At 34.3% G+C, this 22589-nt stretch overlaps 1 protein-coding gene and 1 long non-coding RNA gene across 2 annotated transcripts in view; one reads left to right on the top strand and one right to left on the bottom strand.

Moving 5' to 3' along the window:
• Positions 1-21869, bottom strand: part of LOC149541971 (replication factor C subunit 3-like) — a 78834-nt gene extending 56965 nt beyond the window's left edge. Inside the window, exons 1-2 of the mRNA XM_089797017.1 lie at positions 21732-21869; positions 17219-17843 (exon numbers count right to left, since the gene is read on the bottom strand). Coding sequence (XP_089653143.1) covers positions 17219-17650 — 432 coding nt within the window. The 5' untranslated portion in view covers positions 17651-17843; positions 21732-21869. The remainder of the gene's footprint in view (positions 1-17218; positions 17844-21731) is intronic.
• The window catches only part of LOC149541970 (uncharacterized), an 81050-nt gene extending 58895 nt beyond the window's left edge, over positions 1-22155 (top strand). Inside the window, exon 6 of the long non-coding RNA XR_016355405.1 lies at positions 21619-22155. This is a non-coding gene — a long non-coding RNA (uncharacterized LOC149541970). The remainder of the gene's footprint in view (positions 1-21618) is intronic.
• The last annotated feature ends 434 nt before the right edge of the window (positions 22156-22589 follow it).

Here is a 22589-nt window from a genome sequence, read left to right as displayed (position 1 = left end):
GTGGCAAACACCTTCGTCCAAAATATGAGTGTAGCATGTACAGAGGAAGTGAGAGCATCAATAGAAACGAGATCTTATGGTGATTTGCTTCCTTCTATTGGAAGTGAATCTATTTCTTCTTTTCATATAGTTGGTAGCATGGGACAGTTCGCATTGTCACATTTTCAGAGAGATCAGCTGTGGATTGCGAGGGAGCAGATTGATGCTTCCACTTATTATTTCTACTGTACTAAGTCATTCATGGAGTATTTGCTTGAGAGCTCAGATTTGCGAGAGGTCCACAGTATATCTGAGGGTGCTCTCATTTGGGATCCTCGTGCTATTCGATGTTTGGTGAGGAAGATTGTAGAGACCTTGGCTACAATACTTCCCAATAGGGATTTTGTGGTTGCACTTGCTGAGACGGTTGCTCAGGATCCTACTCGACCAATAGCTCAGAGTCAGAGATTAGAGTCATCTTTTGATTTCTAGTTTGATGACGATGGGCCTTGACAGAGATCAAGAGTTTTTATCGGCATTACACTATTAGGAGTGCTTATCACTTTTCTTTTGACCCACAAGTCGAGGACTTGGTTTTCTACATTAGGGATGGTGATAGAAGGTTTGGTATTCATTACACCCAGGGAGGGCGTACTTCTCTGCCAATGGAGGGAGATTCTAAGATACAGGGTTTTGTGAAACAGTTGGATGTGCTAGTGAATGAGATGAATAAAAATCACAAACGGATGTCCCAATTGATTTTGAATCCGAGATTTGATGATACAGTTGTAGCTTCAGATTTGTAGGACATTTCTTATGAGACACTGCATGAGTTGGTCATACTTGAGGTGGAATGTGATGAGGATTTATGTTAGGTCAAGTTAGATGATGCAGTTGTCAGCATGAGTTCCCTAGATCATGTTTTTGATGGTGATGTAGTGGTAGTGGGAGTAGGAGCATGCGAGGATATTGTCATATCAGCAGCCACTTTTGTGTCGGTTCAATCCATTGACGAGTTTAGCAGTATGCATGTGGTTGTATATGTGTGCTCCGATGATAGTACACTTGTTATTGTTGATGAGGTGATCGATGCAATGATAGAGTCATGTTACACTATCGATCAACAAAGTGTTGATGTTCACTTCATGGATAATTCTACATTTGACATGGATGCAACATTGTCTAATGACAATCCGTTGTTTGAGTTTGAGGTTGATCACTCACCTAAGTGGAGTTGGGCTCAGTTTTCACCATTTGTAAAGATTTAGTTTTGTGTTGTGGCAAATAGTAACATTCTTGTGTCCACAGATTTTGACGTGGCTACACCTATGGTTGATACAGTGGGCCTGAGTGCAGATGGTTCTCCTGTAGCTATGTCTCTTCAAGGGATTGTTGATCTAAATTCCAGTCCAGTTTATATTATATGGGTGAGAACTAGGATGGAGATATTTCTTGTGGCGGATTCTTATGGTGATATTCTAATCCCTACATCATTAGCACAAGTTTTGAGTGCTATACTGCAAGTTATGTTGTTGGTCCTGTTGATGTTAGTAGTATGCAGTTGGTTCAGTGTTAAGTTTTAACAAGGGTGTCACCTACTACTACATTTGGGATCCAGGTGGAGGTTGGAGTTCACTGTTATTGCTGGATTACTTGAGGACAAGCAATCTTAGGAAGGGAGAACTGTAATGTCCCCATTGGTTGCCAGCATCGGTATTTCAGGGATTAGCCTAATATTGGATTTTCGTAGGCTAATGAGGATGGTTAGAGGGTCTTCCGAGGATTGATTCATCTCCAATATTCAGCATTCATGGATTTGGCCTTCGTTCAATGTCATTTGGACTCCATTTTCCATGCTATGTATAGTAAGTCAGGGGTAATAGAGATGGACCCTTTCTATTTTTAGAAAGCATATTTGGTCACATGGGGAATTATGAGAAGAGATTCCTGTTTCAGATGACATGGCAATCAGACAAGTATTTCAAGAGATATTAAAGTTTGAGTGACTTAAGTGATTTATTTAAATATTTAATGTTATAAAGTTATAAAGTCACTTAAGTGACTAAAAGACGAAATTGGCTTTTAATCTCATATTGCCTAGTTGTTTGTGTCTTCCCCTATATCGAGGTTATAAAAGCGTGGAGCTACATTGGGATTCACACAACGAATATTTGTTATTATTCAAATCCTAATCGGTTGCTTGAATGTGACTGGGTATTTCCTAAGGACGAAATCCCTTAAGGAAAAAGAGTGAGACTAGACACAAACCTAGCCTCTCACCATTTGCACATCAGAGTTATGATTCTAGATTGATTCATTGAAGATCTTTGAGAAAGTGGGAGTTCAGTGGCAAAGAGGATACAGGTGTCTGAAGACCTCCAAGGAATTAATACATACAGGTTAGTGCTTGTGTATTATGTGGGACAACAGGCAAGGTAGGCAGACTTTACCATAGCCAAGTAAGGAGGGTTTTTGAAGATTATAGTCTGAACATAGTTGGAGAATCAGGCTACTCACAACAGGGATATAATCCCGGGTGAAGGAAGGTAGCAATAACGTTGCTTCTGCAGATAACTATCTACAACACCATCATATACAGCAGGGACTCTAAAGAATCCATGAGCATTGTCACTTCAGGTGTTGCGTAACCCTTCTTGCACTTGATATATTTATTAGAACCAAATCTTTACATTGGGTGAGTGTAATACTGCTGTATGCACATTTTAATATTGATTTGTGAGTGGAATATCCATTTCAGAGGTTGAGCATTTATACTGCTGTATGAACATTGTTATGAGATAGCCTTCTATCATTTCATAATAGGTGAATTGGAATTCTCAAGCTTACTAGAATAGCTGTTTTATTTATATTGTCTAGTTGACTGATATTTGTTCAAAAGAAATTGGTATTCAAGCATTTAGCTTAGTTGCTTGCAAAATGTTCGTAAAATGTCCATGAAGAAACTGTGAAATTTTTTATAAGCTAGGGAAGGGTTATTACCAAGGTTACAATCCAACTGTTTGACATAATGTCAGTCTACATAATCATGATTAAGGATAATGTGTGCTGAGTCTGAAGTCTAGTCAAGATTATTATAGGTATGCTTCCAGAATCAAGTATTTAGTGAGCTTGAAAAGTTTACCAGTAAATTGTGAGTACACCAATTGTTTGATATATTATCTAGTGTTTGGAATTCTCAATTTGAGAGATATTGCTCAGAATAACTAAATCAGATTGCTCACCAATTATTTGTTCAAATTCCTATGTTTTGAAATATGGGTTTCTTCAAATATAATCAGTGCTGAGTCTGCTGACACATAATAATCTAGTATGGATTATTACAAGGGTTTATGAAATAAGTTGCTCACTAAATTTCAAGGGTTTTTTAAATTTGCCGATTCATGGCCGATTCGATTCCGATTCATGGCTGATTCACGATTTGATTCAGCCTTGTCGATTCCGATTCTTGTTACTTTGCTTTAATGTTCCCAATTGCAGTTTGTAGCTTTGATACTGGTATTCACGACACTTGTGTTTCCCATAATCAATATTTTTTAGGCTATCAATCTCCAAGTAGCTGAATGTGTTGCTAGGTGTGTCAATATAATCAATGATATTTATATTGTATTTTCTTATCCTATACTTCAGATCTTCATTTAATTGTTAAGATGTTTGTCTCTAGCTATCCTTGATAATATATTTGACTTCCGTTTATGCAATTTTAGCTCTTATGACACTTCACAAAATTGGAGCACTTTGTTGCCATGATATGAAAGGGCAGGAATAATATAATTAGGGTTTTGAACAAAAGGATATGAGAATGATAAATTGTAATATAGAATCTAATGATGTTTCTAACATCTTATTTCCTTGACTTTGTCACTGTATGTTCAAGTTATGGCAAAAAGAAAAAATGCTCCCTTAGAGCCAAATGGGGGCTAGGAGGGGGGGACTAGGGAAGGGTACATATGGTGATGTTAACATTAGTGAGGATATGTTTGAAATAATGATTTGGTTTGTCGAAAAAAATTATTGTCCTTGAGAAAAGAAGATTCCTTGAAATATTCATCAAGGTGGTTAGTAAATGTTGGGGTTAAAACGAATACTCCCCGTTTGTCATGAAAATTCGGGGAAAACTTCGGTTTGTTGGGATATTCATATTGTGCATTGGTATGCACTAGTTTGTTGCAAGTCAAATCAACATTCCCTTGATTTTGTTGGTGGTGTTGAATGGGTGCACTTGGTGGTTGAAGGCTTGTTGGTGATGTGCTAGGTGATGGTACAAGTCATCACAAGTTGACAAGGGGCTCATGTGGTCAGTTCAAATTTGTTGCCAAGGTATGATTTGCACTTAGTGCGTAGAATTAAAAGCTTGCGACCTTTTTGATTGACTCTTTTGAAAAAAATATTTTAGAAATCAGAAATTTTGTGCATGTATTAGGTGATGTGGGTGTGATTTTTGTACAAAGTTTAATGGCTGAGAGTGTATGAATCTATACAAAGGATGTATGAATGGCCTCAGATCTTGTACTCATAATATTTGGGTACTTGAATAAGGTTCTCATGGTTTTTTGCTATTTTAGTTCAAATGTTGATGCTTGTTTTGCTATAGGATGAACAAGCTTTCCCTCAAGGCACTAGATCTCTAAGAATTTGGATAGTAAGTTAAAGATTTGGTTCTTTGATACCATGTTGGATTCGAATAATGAACACCACATCTCCTAGAAACCATATGCAACTAAAACACCCATTACATCTGAGAGAAAGGTTGATCCAAACAGGAATGCTGTATCAAGACAAACTTTTTTAATTGGATTTGAATACAAGGTACAAATGAATGATAATAAAAGAAAAATGCTAGATGAAAGCTTAGGTAAGGATTAAGTTAGATCATGACAAGTGCTCTCATCAGATGATTTGAGACAACATGACCTATAATTGGCTCTATCTATATATGGAAAAGTACTTCCAATTTCACCTTAAATGAATAAAAACATTTATTATAGGTGAATAACACATGTATTCCAACAATATGGAGGCATGGATGATATTTATGCCAATCCTCTTATTTAATTGAAGTTCAAACTTACATAAATTTGAGGTCTAACCAGCCACCTTTTATATGTTTTGGCAAAAAATTAAGAACTTGGCAATAACTTTTTTAAATAGCTCAAAGTCTTTGATAAAGGAATTGTTTGGGGCCAAACATAGAGCATTGACAAGGAATAGAAACCATCAAATGCAATTGTCATACATAGAAAGTCCTTTCTTCAATTGGTCCTCAGGGTAAATGAGATACAATTCAATTTTCTTTCAACCCTTTGAATACTTTTAAAGTGTAAAGGTTCCTACTATCTTTACTATAGTTGAAAACCAAGGCCTTTTTAACAAACTCTTCTCAGAGGGTAGTCTTGAGTGATACATATTTAGACTAAGATTTTTCAAGGCCCAACCCCCTAAAAGTCTTAAGAATCCACTTTGCACAAAGAGCCATTCCATGAGTTTGACATCAATTAGGTCCATACTACTCTGAGCTTTTCAAACAACATTGCAACCAAGACACCATAAAGATTTGTTTATGAATGTGTTTTAGGCCAGGAAAAATCTTTAAGAAGCCTTTCTAACCTTCTTTTGGTAATGGTTGAAGGAGCCTATAACAAGAGTAATAAACACGAGTAGCAACAATATTTTTAGACTTCATCTAGATGTAAGAATTTAAGACACAGGTTTAGTGATCCAGAGCTACTTTGTTTTTCACCCTTATTATGAAATAACTTTAGAGGATATGGGTGGCATGGAAAGCAAAGAGGACACCCCAAAATTTGAGCATAATACTTGTATCAATCTAGGGCCAATCATATTGATGCAACCGAATCAGGAATGGATGCAGAGATTATTTGAAGTATCAAGTTTCTAAGTTTATCACAAGTGAATCTCAGAGCTAGAAATTTAGTAGAAAATGCTAACGAAATGAATGACTTCTCCAAATAACATCTTCCTTAAAAATAGCAAGAAAATAATCATCGAAAAATGGTACCCTATAAAATTTTCTAGAAAACTTTAGGGGAAAAAACTACCTGAAGTTTCAATAGAAACAAATAAAAGGAAAGGGCAAGAGTATACCACTGCTTGATACTACAAAGGCCAAATCCTTCCCATATATAACCAATTGTGGCTAGATAAGAAAAAGAAAGATGCTAAAGAGTTTCTATAGCTTGATTTAATTTGACACCAAAATCTAAAATCAGCAGTGTAGTCATAGTGAAGGGCTATACTTAGCATTTTGAAATCGATCTTGATGAGGAAGACATGTTACAAACAAGGCTTAGCTTATTGTATACCTTCCCAATAGTGCTACAACTAAAGGCTCAGCCCATCTTTGATGACATGTATGACTTTGAAGGAAAGAGCCTTGACAATAACTCTATAGCAAATGAAGAAGCTGTTAATTTCAATCAGTAACTTATAACATATAGCAAATATTCTTCTCTTCTTGAAGTTGGTAACTGGCTTATTATTTGGGAGTGAAACTTAGAGCAACAAGCCACAAAAATGTTTCCCAAAAAGGTACCGGAGAGAGTTTTTCATTTATATAAAGTGAAAATTAAAGTCACTTATGTGGCTCTTGCTTTGCTTATGGCAGGTTCTTATTAAGGCACACTCACCTTTTTAGGTTTCCAATGTTGAATGGAAGTTATTAGATCTCTAATCGTAAATGAAACTAAGTAAATAAGGATATATATCTTGTTGGTGTTTCTGGAATTGTAATTTTTCTCCAACATTAAGATATCAATATGAAGAAAATAAATAAATTAGATTAGCATCAATGGATGACCCAAAGAGATCAATGAAATTTGAGAGTATATTTGTATGTTATAGAGAATTATAACAGGATGAAAGTCTCTTAACACATTAACTGATCTAATACTAATCTCAGAGAAAGGTAAACCCAATCCAGGTACATATATACAATGATGCTGAAGTCAATGGCAACCTAAGCAAGTGAGAAGACCACAGGAAAACCAAGCATAGGAGAAAACCACAAGAAAAAGGAGTTGATGAAAACCCAAGCAAGTGAGTAGTGCCTTGTATAAAATCACCATTATCACTTCCCTTGATCAAACTTCGGAAAAGAAGATATCACCAATCACATCAAAAGTGCCATTCTAAGATTTGAATATATCGGAGAATATATAGAGATAAGGTGCTTATGTTTGATAAATCTAGGAATTCACTAGAAAAAGGAGTTAGTGATGACCCAAGTTAGAGATTGGTGCTGTCTAGAGACACCATTATCACACATTGTTACCAAAACTTGGATAAGAAGATATGTAGTCACCAATAATTTCAGAAGGACTAATATAAGATCCAGTGATGTCAATAGGCAAATGTCAGGAACTAAGGTTTTTAGGTTGGATAGTTCTAGGAGGAAAAATGACAGCTCCATTAGAGCATTTCCTAACATTCAGTGGTGACAAATTGTGAGGTAGAAAGAAAGCTGGTAATGTGGACCTGGCTTTGGTCCATGTGATATCAGTTAGAGGTACTAGAAGGACCTTGATGCCAATAGAAGATAGAAATAGGATGCTTGAATATTGGATATTTTTGCAGTGAAAACAACAAAAATGGGCTCTAGTTTTTGGTCATTTGGTGCTGCTGCGATGTTAGGCATTATTAAATATAATCTTGAGTAAGTAGTGTCCAAAAATAAATAATGTTAACAAGTTTGAGTTTTTAGATATTTGAAGGGCAAATTATGCTTGCTAGGCTTGTTATATATGTGTGTGTGTGTATTTGAAATAATCAAAAAATTTAGCCCAGAAGTGGAGACTACTGTGCTTTGACCAATGGCTTTCATGACACAGTGACTTATTTTTTCAAAGAGCACTCGTCTAAATAACAGTCAGCTAAGCAAAGCCTTGTATTGAAGGTGACAAACCCAGAAAAGGGATAAATTCCTTTGGTTAGAATACTGAATGTTGGTGAGGAAGTCCACGATCTTCATACAAACACAAATATTTATATTCTCCTACTAGACATGACATTTGATTATAAATAGAGTCCCAAATCCAAACACTGTGGAGCAAGCACCTCTTATAGAGTTTTCAATCTATGCTCCTTAATTCTAATAATTTAAACATGTAGTTTAAGTTAGGAACCATGTATGCAGAGTTTTACAAAGCTTAGCCTTACTCAAGTTAACATGTTGTTGCCAGACTTCCAATCCATCCCTTTTTAAGCTTCTCATCTCAGCAAGGTGATACTCTAGCCCTTTCAGTTACTAAAGCAATTGCCTTTCCATTTGCTAGCTAGCACAAGGTAACACCCCCAGTTGTAAGGAAGCTCTTTGATCCAACAACCCTGCAATCAACACTCAATGTCCTTTCAACTAAGTCTTGGTTGGTGATGGCTGTATTTTCACTAGTGTTAAAATTCTAAAGAACCCATTGTGAAAATCTAGGTTAAACTGATGTAATTAGGGTTTTGCGTTTTCATGTTGTAGAGATCTTCCTAGAAAAACCCTAATTTTATGTTCATATGCATATTTTTTCATGTCTTAACCCTCTTGTTTCAAATGAATGTGCTAAAGGTTTCACACTTTAGTCTTTTCTAAGGCGCGATGATGCGACATAGTTAATTGCAGGTGTTTGCAAAGTTTCTGCGGTTTATTACAAAAGGTTAGTGCAAACAAGCGAGACCTTGCGTCCTTGTGATGCAATTAAGAGATGGAGAAGTTAATGTTAATGCTTGGTTCGTAGCCTGAGGTAGTTTTGAGTTTGGAGGAGTTAACAACAGTAAAAGAGGAAGTTGCAAAGTTACGCCTGACGATTAAGGTTAGGATGAGGGCGATTTAAAAAAAAATCGTGAGACATGGCATCAAGCCGACCACGGTTCGATCAAGTTAGATCAACGATTCCAAATGAATTTCGGGCTGATTTTGGCAAAATTGACTTGTATTCACATATTCTCCGGAAAGAGGACATGTGGCATACTTGACGTAACATCTATTGCGGCATCGACATCGACATCCTTTACAGTGTTACACACCATTCGATCAACAAAGATTGAGTGGCCCTAGTCGTATTTTAGGCCAAAGATTAAAAGGAACAAAACTCACTTGAAAAGCCATCCGAAGATACGAGCAAGGCAGTGAGCATAAGTTCATAAAGGATTTTATGTCTCTTGAACTTACACCCAAAAAGGAAGGCATATGAGCGCAAGTGCAACTTAAGGGTGGTCACGATGTTACGTCCAAAGAGGAAGTGTAAAGGCGTGCATCCATGGGCAGTTAAGTGTAACATCGTATGGTCAAATCTGAAGACTTCTGGAGTTACGCTTTGCTGCCAAGTGACTATGTAGGAGGCTTCACGTGTTGAAATCTTGCACAACTGCAAGCCAGAGCTATCAGAGATGAGAAGCGGCAAGATGATGCCATGTGGCAATGACATGGCGAAGCACCCAAGTGTATTATGACAAAGCTGGTGACATGGATCAAGCAACCAATCACAGAAGACCGTGTGTCAAGAAGAGTCAACCAGGGTTTGACTAAGTTTGGAAAGGGCCTGATTTTGATTCAAATATATGAGCATTGTATATCAATAGAAAGGGGAAGAGATGAACTTTTCAATTTTGCCATAAGATCAAATGCAGGTATTAGTGGGTTACTGTGATTTTCAGATGTATCCAATGTGCTCCACTCTCAACTGTATTTTTGTTTGATAGTGCAAATTCAGTTTTGAGCTTAATGGTGAAGTGGGTCATCTCTAGATTTGGTAGGAATGTTCCTAGTAGGATTATTTTGCCATTAAAGATTGCTTTCCTCATCAATGAGTAGTTTCAAGTGTGCTTTTCAAACAGTAGGATGAGATTTCAAGTGGACACTTGTCATATACAAATCAGATCTGGGATTCTTCACTCTTCTATCTCATTGTAGGGGGGTTGGTTTGAGTCTATTGGGCGGAGCTGACAACATCCTCATTCCAGGTGTCATGGAGCTGAAGAATGTAATTGATGCACAATGAAGGCCTACAGAGCTAAATTTGTAACTCCAAAGAAGAACTGATGCTCTATCAAAAAGTGTTACATTCTCCCTGCAAGATGTGACAAGTGTCATCCTTTCCTCTTTTTTTTTGATGTTGTACCCATATATGGCATTCTCCTCATAGGCTGAGGCTTTGTAATGGATGACTGATCAGTCAATCCTACTTTCAGAATACATCTGTCCAAAGATGCTCTGTATTGTAATCATGAAATGTAACAGGCGAGTTCTAAAGGGCTTATAAATGTAACTTTTTGAGAAGTAAATAAGATCGACAAATTATTATATGGGCAAACCCTTATAGCTGGGACCATTGTTGGCATAATCGCCGAATAATTGGTGAGTTTCTACTAATCGCCGAGTTTTTGGGACTGGCGAGTTTTTCACAAATTTAATCCCGACTCGGCTATAGAAAAATTCGCTGAGTTTTTGTGGAAAAATCGTCAATTAATCGTCGAGTTTTTGCAAAAAATGGGTGAGTTTTATAGAAAAACTCTTTTTAAATTTTTAATTTTTTTAATTTTTTAAATATTTAATTTTTTTTTTGTTAAAAACAAAAGGCAAAAAGCCTATATATATTATGTAAAATAGAGAGTTACAGTATGCTAGTAGAGCTAGGAAGAGGAAGATGTGATTGTAATGATGTTTTTACTTCCAGTTCGACACAAACTATTTACTATTATGCTTCCCACCATTAGTAAACCACATGAAAATGCGATTTTGTACCCACTATGCATTTATATATATCTAAACTCTTGCTTGTTTCTTTTTTGTTCTCTATAATGAACTCATTAAATGCATCTTCTCATTGAAATTTACAAAAAAATGTATTTTGAATTAAATTTTAGCAGTTTTTTTAGGTTCCTGAGTTTTCCCAAGTTTTTAAAAAAAATGGCTGAGATTTTCCCAATTAAATTTTTGGGGGGCTTGGCAAGTTTTTGGTTTTGGCGAGTTTTCCAACTATGACTGGGACTACTGTGTGAGACTCTGCATCTATATTTTTATTTTTTTGTTCATGTTAGTTTAGTCTTAGCTCTTAGATGGTGTTTGGAATGAAATGTGTTGTTAATGGAAACTGTGGGATTAAAGATAAATTGGGTTTTGTTGCTTTCTTTTAGTGGTTATATGACTTATCACCATCATTCATAGTATCTTCTTGTTTCCTCTATTCTATGCAAGTTAGTTTCATGTGCATTTTCATGGCTGTATGAGAAGTTTGGGATTTGGTTAATATTATGTGCTGAGTAGGGGAAGTAAACGGTTGTTGGGTAATCTCAGTAACTTGGGCAATTTGGGTATGGTTTAGTTAATCACATTCTCTCTTCTCATGCAGTATGCATTAGTAGATAGTCTTGTATTTTTGCATCTTGCATTCAGTAGACAACTAGACTACATTTTAGGTATTAAAAGAGCTTAAAATTGATTCATATGCATTCATACGTGTGGAGATTGTGAGTCATCATCTGAAATCCGCCTGGATTGCTTGAAATGTTGGGCAATTTGGTCATACCTCTTCTGCTCTTTGGTTAAGAGTTGATCTACTAAAAACAATATTCATTGCGAATCTTTGCACAGAATGGAGTTGTACCTTTCAATTCGGGGGTCCTTGATAGAACACCTACATTGACCCATTCTGTTGCTAACTACTTCGTCTTTCACCACATTGGACACATCAAGACTCAGGTAAACCAATATCCAAGGAAGACAAACTGTTAACCAACACATGTATATACTTTGAAAGAGGATCTCCCACTTCAATTCTTCCTTGCTAGTTGTTTACTTTTGCACTTTTAAGAGGCTCACATCCATCATCCTATTCCCATGAAGATTCTATCTGCTTATATAAAGATTCCTTTTTCATTGGATCCAGTCTCCTCAAAGGAAAAAGTCAAACCACCACCTCCAATCGAATGGAGCACTTAGAGTTTACTTTACCAATTATGCTCTATCTACTTTGTCATCCAACTTGCCAGCAATACCATCTTTTGTTTCTAGATTCTTGTTGACTTCAAAAAACTAGGATCAAATTTGTGTGGCTTTATGGCTTAAAGAAAAACAGAGAAATTTTCCCTTGATAATTTTAGACTGTTTTATTCAACTACACTTCCAAGAGACCATATACCAAATAACAAATACAAGATCTTGTACAATATCCTCGAGTTTGTGATGTTCCCTATCTGAGTTTGGATTTAATAATAAATAATAATTTAAAATTAAAACATTCTCAATGGGCCCTTGGTTTACTAGTGAAGTTGAATGGCTCACAAAGAGTCCACCAGGGATCAAGTCTTGCTGAGTGCAAGGCTTCGACACCATAAGGGATGAGGTTGGGATTGTGACCTGGGTGATTTTTGACGGCATGGATGCCCCTCAGTCCTTGGCTCTAAGGTTTTAGGCACGAGTGGGCCCGTATCAGGCTCCTAAATCGTTTCAGTGGTGGCCTTCGTCAGTTGGTAGCTTGCAGACCTCTTGCCTCACTGGGTTGCCTTGTAGGTCTGAACCCTCCATAAAAAAAATAAAGACATAAAATAAATAAATAATAGTAAAATTAAAATATAAAACATTGCTAATACAAAAGCAATTAATAATAACAAGGTTACAACAATTAATGGAAGGCAATAGTTATACAAGGTATGTTTTCAATCATTGAATGATGGTCATCGATAACCATCAGTCAACTAGTCAAGTGCATATTAAAATATGCAAGGTTTACATGGCTGATGAAGTGCAAAGATATTAGGTATTGAAACTTAGCAGTGATCAGTTATCAGCGATGATGATATAAAGAACAAAACAGCAATTTGGTGGTCAAAACATTATACTGAAGTTTCATATGACCACAAACTGTTCCAAGCAGTGAGATGTAATGACCATTAAGGAGTGAAGCAAGAGTGTGAAATGGCACCCATGCTGACAGCAACTCTTATATACCCTTAAGCACTGTCAATACTAAGAATAATTGTCAGCAATCATCGATGAAGATCCTTAAGCTAACTAGTTTAAATGATAAGAAACATCAATATGGGCAGCAATTATACTATTAATCTATTACCATATGGGATTGCCGAGGCACAGTTAATAACTATAATCACAAATTTTAATAATAAATGAAGCAACTGATATGATAAACAGTGTCTAATAGTTATTATGAAGAGTCCTGAGTGTGAAGAGGCATGGGATATTTCCTTTGCAAAAGTGACTTACAAATCTGCCATTTTATAGATATATAACAAGACATTCATATCCTTTCATTCAGGCATTGAAGAAAATAGATTATAAATATACTTGATTCTGAACATGAAAGAAAATAGAATATATATATATATATTTGCTGGTAAGCATCAAAGTAGAGCAAATAAGCTTGCTGTGACTTACCTATCGATCCACATTGATTTGCAGAATATTATAGATGATTGCTGCTAGGGATAAAGGGAGCAATCCATTAATTGAGGCTTTGAAGAAAATAGATTATAAATATATTTGATTCTGATGACAAAAGGAAACAGTGTATATATATATATATATATATGCTGGTAAGCATCGTATTGGAGCAAATAGGCTTGCTGTGAGTTACCTATGGATTCACACCGACTTGCAGAATACTATAGATGATTTCTGCTAGGGACAAATGAACCAATCCATTCATTGAGGCATTGAAGAAAAAAGATTATAAATGTATTTGACTCTGATCAATGTAGATCATATTAGAGCATATAGGCCTCCTGTGACTTACCTGTGGATCTACATTGATTTTTAGAATATTATAGATGATTGCTGCTAGGGAATAAGGGACCAATATATGGTCTAGCGTGTGGTGAAGTATACGTAACAGTTTATAATGGTGCAATTTGAAAATTATATATTTATATCAGTTTATGTATGTATGCATGTGTGTGTCTCTGGGTGTAAGTATTTATGTATATAATATTTATTCATAACTAATTAAAATTAATAGATCATAGTCTATTACTTAATTGTCTGCTATAGCCTTGAAGAGTATACAACGGTATTGTGTAGGGAGAGGCAGAGTAAATCCTCACAAGGGGTAGGTAAGCTCCAAGATGGATAAGAACATGTATTTTCAATGGCTTGATGGAAAGTTCTGAGATAGGTATGAACATACATTTCCAATGCCTTGAGTGAACCTATTTGTAGATTGGTGTCAAGCCATCCTCCTTAGGGTTGATGTAGAGGAGAGAAGTAAGGAATTGGCACTTAGTCAGATGCATTATGAAACATTCATTGACTTAATCTGATTTAAAATGTATAGTGATGTATGTTAATCATTGGAAATTGGCGGCCTCATAATAGGGGACATTACATTGTAACAACTGGATTTTCTACAAACTAATTACATCATTAAACTAACTTATTTATAATTCAAATTCACATGACATAGAAATAAAAACTGAATTTTGAGTCGTACAAATTAACTATTAGTTGATATATTCAGTTGAAAAATTAAATCTAATCTATTTATAGATTACTGAAATGAAAATGCAATTTAATATGCTCATGATCAACTAAGTAATTCTGAAAAATAATATCTAACTTTTCAGTAAATGTAATTTACAACTTTAAAAGAAAAATACTAAACTTACAGGGTAAATAGAACATACTATGTCTAATTGAGAGACTTTCTGATTGGTTGCCCAAGCTTTGACTTTGGTGAGAGGAGAAGCATTATCATAGGCTTAACCTCCCAATCGCGGACCTTTTTACTTATCCCCACAAGTTCTAATTTAATAGAACAGCCCTCCCTACCCCGAGGTCGGGCATGGGACGTTCATTGATCCAGTCATCGGAGTAATCAGGTGGATTGAGGTCCCAACAGCTATTCGAAAGAATAACTGAAGCATTAGGACAACAACACGATCAATTGTTGTGGCAAGTTTGCTTTTTACCACCCTGACCAAGGATTTCGAAATGTGGGTTTATAACTCAATCTCCACCACTCAGCTTGACAACTAATTTCGAAAGTGAAATTTGCATGAGCTAATTTCATTAGATATAATTTATATATATTAATGGTTACTAATTTCATTCATGTATTTCTTTTACAAGTTCATCTACACCTCCTCACCATAATTAGGCCATCAGGCCGGTGACTCTTTGGTGCCTGAACATTTGTCTTTATTTGCATATCCTACACCTTCATCACCTCATTTTGGCATTAGCCGGGTGATATCCTTGGTGTTCTCATTACTGTTTATCAGCTATTGAATCGTATCTTTCAGAGATTAATAGTACAGTTATTAAATGAAGAATCTTTAGGCATTACTCATAAAGATTGGTAAATTTAATTGTATTCTGCTTCTACAAGATATTCGATTGAATGGAATTGCTTTGGCAGATGACTAAATTTAATTCAGACTTTTTAAAGATGGTTACAGACTTTCCATTGAGGACGGCATGATTATCACATAACATGGAAAAGGTTAAATTAAGAACTAATTCGGCACATAGCATGGAAAATATTTTAACAAAGTTGATTCATTACATAGCATGGAAAGAATAAAAGTCGACTCAGCACTTGTATGGAAAGATTTTAACAAAGTTGATTCATTACATAGCATGAAAGAGTAAAAACCAACTCAGCACTTTGCATGAAAAGATTTAGAAATAGACTCAGCTGTGCAAGGTAAAAGGGAAAAGAAGAATTTGTGAAACACCATCTTACGTGATACACACTTGTTCTGCAGTTGTTTTTGCTGAGACTGACCCAACGTCTCCTTCCTAGACTTCCATGGGTGTGCCACTGATTTTGGAATGCAAAATGATAAATTTTGAGTGCTGTAGGCACCGTATCAAGCAAGGAAACTTGATGAAAACTTGCAAAGAAATGAAGTCGAATATCGGGGAACAATGGTATGCCAGTACACGACAAAGCTCACATAAATATGTATTTCAAGCTGACCTTACGGCTTCCTTGCCGTTACAAGAATTCATTCGAATTCTTTTATTATTCAGTTTGAAAGAAGTAATATGAAAAGAGGGAAAATTGAAACGAAAGGAAAGATGAATAGTTTATTTTTTATATTATTTAATATTATATTATCATCTTGGTTAAGTTTATAAATACGTAATTGCAAGGTGGCATTATTGGATTAATAACTCTAATGTAATGGTGCCACGTTGTATTTATTTATTTATGATCTTAATCGAGAGAGTAAAATAATATTAAGTGATATTATTATTTAATAAATTTAATAAATGTAAGAACTTTGTTATTTTTATAATTATATTGCTTTTAATTTTTAATTATAGCTCATGCAATTTTCTACTAAGAAATTTATTGTCAAGTTCTAATAACCTTGCCACGGCGACTTTAAAGTCAAACCTGTCATTCTTGATGACTAAATCTTATGTTCATCCCATTCTGATGACCTCGATTCATAATGCTTCCCCTCTCTCTCCGGTCTTCATCCTATAAACATTTTTAACAATATTCTTACCAAAACATCAATTCAAGATTCATAATTTGTTAAACAAAATCATCAAGTGATCGTTAGGAAATTTCATTGTACAACAGCTAAAATTAACTAATTCCGTTTCACATGAACACAACGACTACATTTAACTCACTAGTTTCATTTGATAATCAAATCGATGCAACGGCTATAATTTAACTGATTCAATTTCATATGAACATGAAGAAATAAATAATGACTATAACTAATATGATATAACAATGGCTATAATGAACTAACTCGATTTCACATGAACATGAAAAATTAATTTGGTTCAACGGCTATAAATAGCTTAAAAATTTTAGGACAAAATTTGGGATGTAACATTACATAGCCGCAAACAAATACTGCTCTAATGCTATGAGAAGTTAGAAACATTAAAATCCTACGATAAATGCTGTATTTCAAGGAATGGTTACATTCTTATTTGGATCGTGTACTTTGTAGGGTACAACTAGACCAGGGTTAAAATATTATCTAAGATATAGCTATAAGTAATGCCAGTAACAGCTACAATGTTTTCTGTGTAAAAGACATCTCTTATTGCAATGAGGCTGAAAGTGAACAACTGGTATGTTATTTATTATTTGGGCCTCTGGATGTCTCAATTAACAAGATCATGGTATCTTTTTAAGCTCTACCACAAATTTATGCTTAGAAATAACTTTCCAAACAATCAAGCAAGAACCTCTTCCACAGACAAAAAAACAATAAAATAGAAAGACTTTACCAGCAACTGAAGTTCTTGTACTTGTTGCTTGTGACAAAGGAAATCTTCTAATCTTTTTGGTCTCCATTTCTCTGCCCATAATAACTGTATATCTCTTTCTTCTGTTTCAGTTTCCCAACTTCCGTCTGATATTTTGGGATCAACAGTTGCTGTTGCGGCAGACGTCTCTCTCTCTGAGACCAATGAGCTTTTTGCTCTCAATAGCTTTAGTGCACATGCTTCAAATGGAGAAATTAGTTTGGTCTGTGTGTTGTTGGACTTAAGTTGACCACATTTTTGTACAATTGTAAGTGTATGCCATAGAAGACAGATCACTTTACTAATGGAAGCTTCTAATCTTCTGCGGAACTCCTCACCGGAGCTTATAACCTTGGGTTTGTTTTGGATGAATTTCTTCTCAAAATTTTGAGCAGTAATTTCTCCACCTTCCATTCTAAAACACCTCTTGCCCAAGGAAACAAAAGTAGAAAGGGTAGTATTACTTTCCTTGCCCGAACTGAATGGAGATTCACAAGTTGGTTTACTGTTTGTATGAGGGCTTGGACGTTGGCCTATGAAGAAATGCCTGATACGATTTGGCTGGGAATAATCATGATCTTTAAAAAATTTGCTAATTTCCTCATTCCTGCAAGAAATAATAATGATAACGTGTAAGCAATATAGAGAGAAGAAAGGAAATAAGAATGATACCATGCTAGCTTGCTCTTAGATTACAGCTTTGTTGCTGTTTGTATCTTATTGAAATTTGGTTGTTCTTGTTAAGCTTGAGTCTCATATTGGCTATGATCTGTATAAGAGAGTGGGGGTACCTTAAAATCTATCTATTTTCATTCTATCAAAAAGACAAGAAAAGGTCAATAGCAATTGATTGTAAGTCATATCTTATTCCATATCTGAGAAACAACTTACTTTTAGCTTAATAACTGAATGGAGCTGAAAGCAATTTTCAAAAGAGAGGTAAAAGTAAGGGAACAGTATATTCGAGAAAAATGAGTCTAGCAATGGTGGATGTCTCCGCCATATGGTTTTCTTTATTCTGTTTATCTTTTAATCTACATAGATTTATGTAGATTAGCACTTAAAAATATCAATAAATATTTAGTTTTTAAAAAGTTTTTTCATTAAGTTTATATAATTATGTATTATACTTAAATATGTTATTATGTGCATAGAATTCTATATTTTAACAATTTTTAATATGATTTTAATGTATCTCATATTGTAAAATGACCATCATGTTCATTTCAATATGCATATTGTTGTATGCTCACGTAATACTATGGTAAATTAATTCACTTTCAAAGTGTATATAAAGAGACCACTGTTTAAATTTCATTAGAATATCTTAGTACTCATTTCACTGGGGGTTTTAATATTTTTCGTTTGAAAGATTAAGATTACAATATAGAGTTGGAAGGGAGAAAGAGTTGTCGGATTTCATGAGGGAGTCTCCATTAATATTGAGTTTACACAATAGGATGGAAATAAAAAGAAGAAAGTAAATAGAGGGAAAGAATGAGAAATAAAAGTTTCTATATAAATCAGAGTTTCAAGACTCAGACTTGTCAAGGCTGATTCGACTTGTGACACGACAAAATGAAAAAAAATCCTTGAAATTTAAAGGTTTTGAACAATGCAAAACTTATTTCATGCACTAATTATTAAATAAAGCTTAAAGACACTATAACATTATCAAATAGAGCCAATTTGATCATATACATAAACTTACATCCATCACACAAGTACAAATATAAATTGTAGCTGAAAGAAATAGAAAACATAGATATATAGAAATCATAAATATTGTCAAATATATATAAAATCCCCTCTGATCAGCTACGCCTAATCATGCTTTATCCCCCTCCTCGACCATAGCTATAGACTCAGTCTACAACCTTATTATTTCATATAGTTTATTAGAGAGATTGAGACCTACAACCTCATATTTCACTTTTTATGCATAGTGAATAATGGAAAATATTATATATATGATACACAACTTTATATCTGGTTGTGAAGTAATGAAACTTGTTATTCTATGTAATGGATAATAAAGGAAGATAAGGACCTTTTTTCAATCCTGAACATATAACTGAATGCAAACACTACTATTTATTCGGAAACTAATCTGGATGTTCATTAATCCTCATTTCTATGTCATGGGTCTCATATTATGCATTGTTTATGCATTTTTCTTGTATTCTGTTTAAATTGTATTGATGAACATTTGGCTGGAGTGAAATTGTTTCTTCTATTTTTTTCAAAATTACTATTATTATGCTAAATAGGTTGGCCACCGTGGTCGGGTCAGAGACCACGGCCTCAGCGAGTCAACCAATGACACGCTGACTCCACATCACGCGCGTCAGATGGTCTTACCCGCCGGATCAGCGTCATTCTGACGTGCTGAGGGTGGAACGCTTGTATAAATATAATTTTCAGTTAATTAATAAGTAAAATCAAATATGCATCCAGTATGATGAATAAATCGTATATCATATATATTGATTAAAGGTTGAATTTTATATTCAATGAATAAATCATATATCATATATATTGATTAAAGGTTGAATCTTATACTCAATGTATATGATATATGATTTATTCATCATACTGGATGTATATTTGATTTTATTTATTAATTAGTTAAAAATTATATTTTAAAATTCAGTTGATCAATAAATATAGTTATTTGTACATTCAGAGTGTTGGATACGTTGCTGTGCATCCAGAATGTTGGATAGACGCTGCTCACCCACCCAATTCAAATCATGGTTCAAAGTTGGAGTCTACGCTATATTGATAAATTTAAACATAATTTCATCTAACTTACAGTTCTAAATTTATATTAAAGAAATAGATGATTTGGGGAGTAATGACTGCAACAGCCTCAAATCTGAGGAATACCTCGACAGTTTCTTGTGATTGCATGCTACTTCTGGAACCAATTCAGACCGAGAAACATCATCAGTAGTCGGTTGGTGTGGCTGGATAGTTTCAAGGCAGGTTTGAACTATCTCACACCCATCAGAAGGAGGCGTTTGGAATTGAGAGAGCTGATTTTTTTAGCCACTTAAATGATTGCCTGAGACCATCATAGCGTCAACGCATGATAAAGAATGCCTTCGCGTAGAAAGAACGAGCAAAAACTGAAAATTAAAATTAGCCGGGATATTTGATGTGCTTGAGGTGGGTTTGTTTTGAAAGAGCATAGAAAATCTCGACGACGAGTTCAAGTACATACAAGAAAGCTAAATATATCGAATATGATTTTATTATGCTTTAGATATGCTTCATCTCTTCGTGGGAAGATAGTGACTCCTGATTTGTTTGATATTTTGAAGCATTTTTTAACTTAAATTTTGAGGTTACATGTTTTTAAATTCGTTGTTTAGTAGATTTTAAATCTGCCAAAATGAAATACCATTCACTTATTCACTATAAGGAATTATATTTTATCCTAGAGTGCATTAAACAAATCAACAGCTGAACGAAAATTTCATATATTTTGACTTTTAGAAAATTATATTTTATTATATATTGGGTTTATATAATTTTGATGTTATGTTAAACTTCTATTAAAAATAAATTATTCAAATTTTCAAACGTAAATATCTAGGAATCAAATTTGTAGTTTTTTGAATCAAATTCATTGATCCATGTTTCATGAGTACTGGTTCACATCTCCCACAAAAATAAATGAAACACTTGGTACAGATTGCATCTTGATGCAAACCTACTTTTCCTGAAATGAATGAAATACTTAGCACTGATGCGCTGAGACTACCCCTATATGATTAAACCTACTTTACTTGCAACTTCATTTGTAAAACCGTCAACAAGTATCGTGTCTTAATAATTATTCATTATAAAGCCCTTTAAGATTATCAGTTGACAAGGAAAAATAAATAAATTTTCACAGCAAGTTGACTATACAGAGGTTAGTATTTACGTGGAAATTGTGGAGTTAAGAATTGCCCTTCAGTAGCTAGTTTTTTCTCTAAGATTGTAGCTTCTTAATGTTACAATTTCATTAAAAAAAAATTATTGTGAGTGTTAGTAGATTTCTACAATTCATATAGATATATGCTATGTTTCTAAACTTTTGATTCTGTGAAAGTTTTCAATAAACATTTTGGATCATATCGGTGATCCATCATCATCAGAACAAGAGAGCTTAAAATATATGAAAATTCACAGTCTTTTATTGCTGTTCGTTAGGCTTTGTTGCTAAACCTCTATTTACAAAAAGGAAAACTACCATATACTTCTAATTGAAAATTTCAAAATTAATAATTATGTGAAGCAGGAAGAGGGTAGTGGTAGGGTCTCTGTTGGTGTGATGAGTTATCTGTATAATGAAACAATATAAAAACACTTGAACACAATTTTTGGTGCAGAGGCAACAAAAGAAATAAATGATTTGGGGATAGCAACACAAATGACTATTGGGCACTTCCAAGAACAATCAGCCAATTCAAAGGACTGCAAAAGCCTCAAATCTAAAGAATACCTCGATTGTTCCTTGTGATTCAATGCTACTTGTGTAACCAATTCATACTGAGGAAAATCACCAGTTTGAGATTTGAGAGCGTGTAGATTTTTTCCCACTTAAGTGGTCGTCAGAGGTGGTTGTTACGGTGATTAAGGGCGCTATTGTGCTGAAAGAAATAGCAAAGCATGCACATAAGAAGTAATGTATGACTTAATCTAGAATAAGTTGGATTTGTTTTTAAAGTGCATAGGAAATCACGTTGGTAGAATAGAATATGATCTCAGTATGCTTTTGAAATGCTCATCTCTTCGGGCAGAAATATGTTTATTATGTCTATCTTGCACTTCGGCTGCCCCGCCAGATACCGTCAATTATATTTTTGCTCGTTGTTTTGCCTCATTATTATTCATTTTTAATGTTATTTTTATCTTAGTTTTTTTAATTTCAAATATTAATCTTTAGTTTAGTCAATAGAATATATTTGTGGGAGGAGTTCTTTTTTTTTAACTATATTTTTGAATATTTCTCATATTCATTTTTTATATTAATTTTTAGAAGTTTTTAAAAATATTTGTATGATTGAAGTTTTAGTTTTTAAATTGTTTTGATTTATTTTTTAAATTAGTATAATTTCTAATGTAATATTGATTTTTAGTTTAGCCAATATGATATGATATTTGTGGGAGTTGCTATTTTTAAATATTTTTCATGATAATTTATTAATATATGATAAATTAAATAAATAAATATTATTTATTTAATTTATTGTAAAATAAAATATTATATTACTTAAAATAAACACCTAGCGGCTCATCGTTGCAAGCACAAAAGCTTGTGACTGCTAGTTTTTATCTATTTAGCTGTAATTTCAGAATA

The sequence above is a fragment of the Cupressus sempervirens genome, chromosome 8, assembly GCF_028749045.1.
Source record: "Cupressus sempervirens isolate cs-2001-9-10 chromosome 8, ASM2874904v1, whole genome shotgun sequence".
NCBI lineage: Eukaryota > Viridiplantae > Streptophyta > Pinopsida > Cupressales > Cupressaceae > Cupressus > Cupressus sempervirens.
This window is presented reverse-complemented; position numbering and strand designations above follow the sequence as displayed.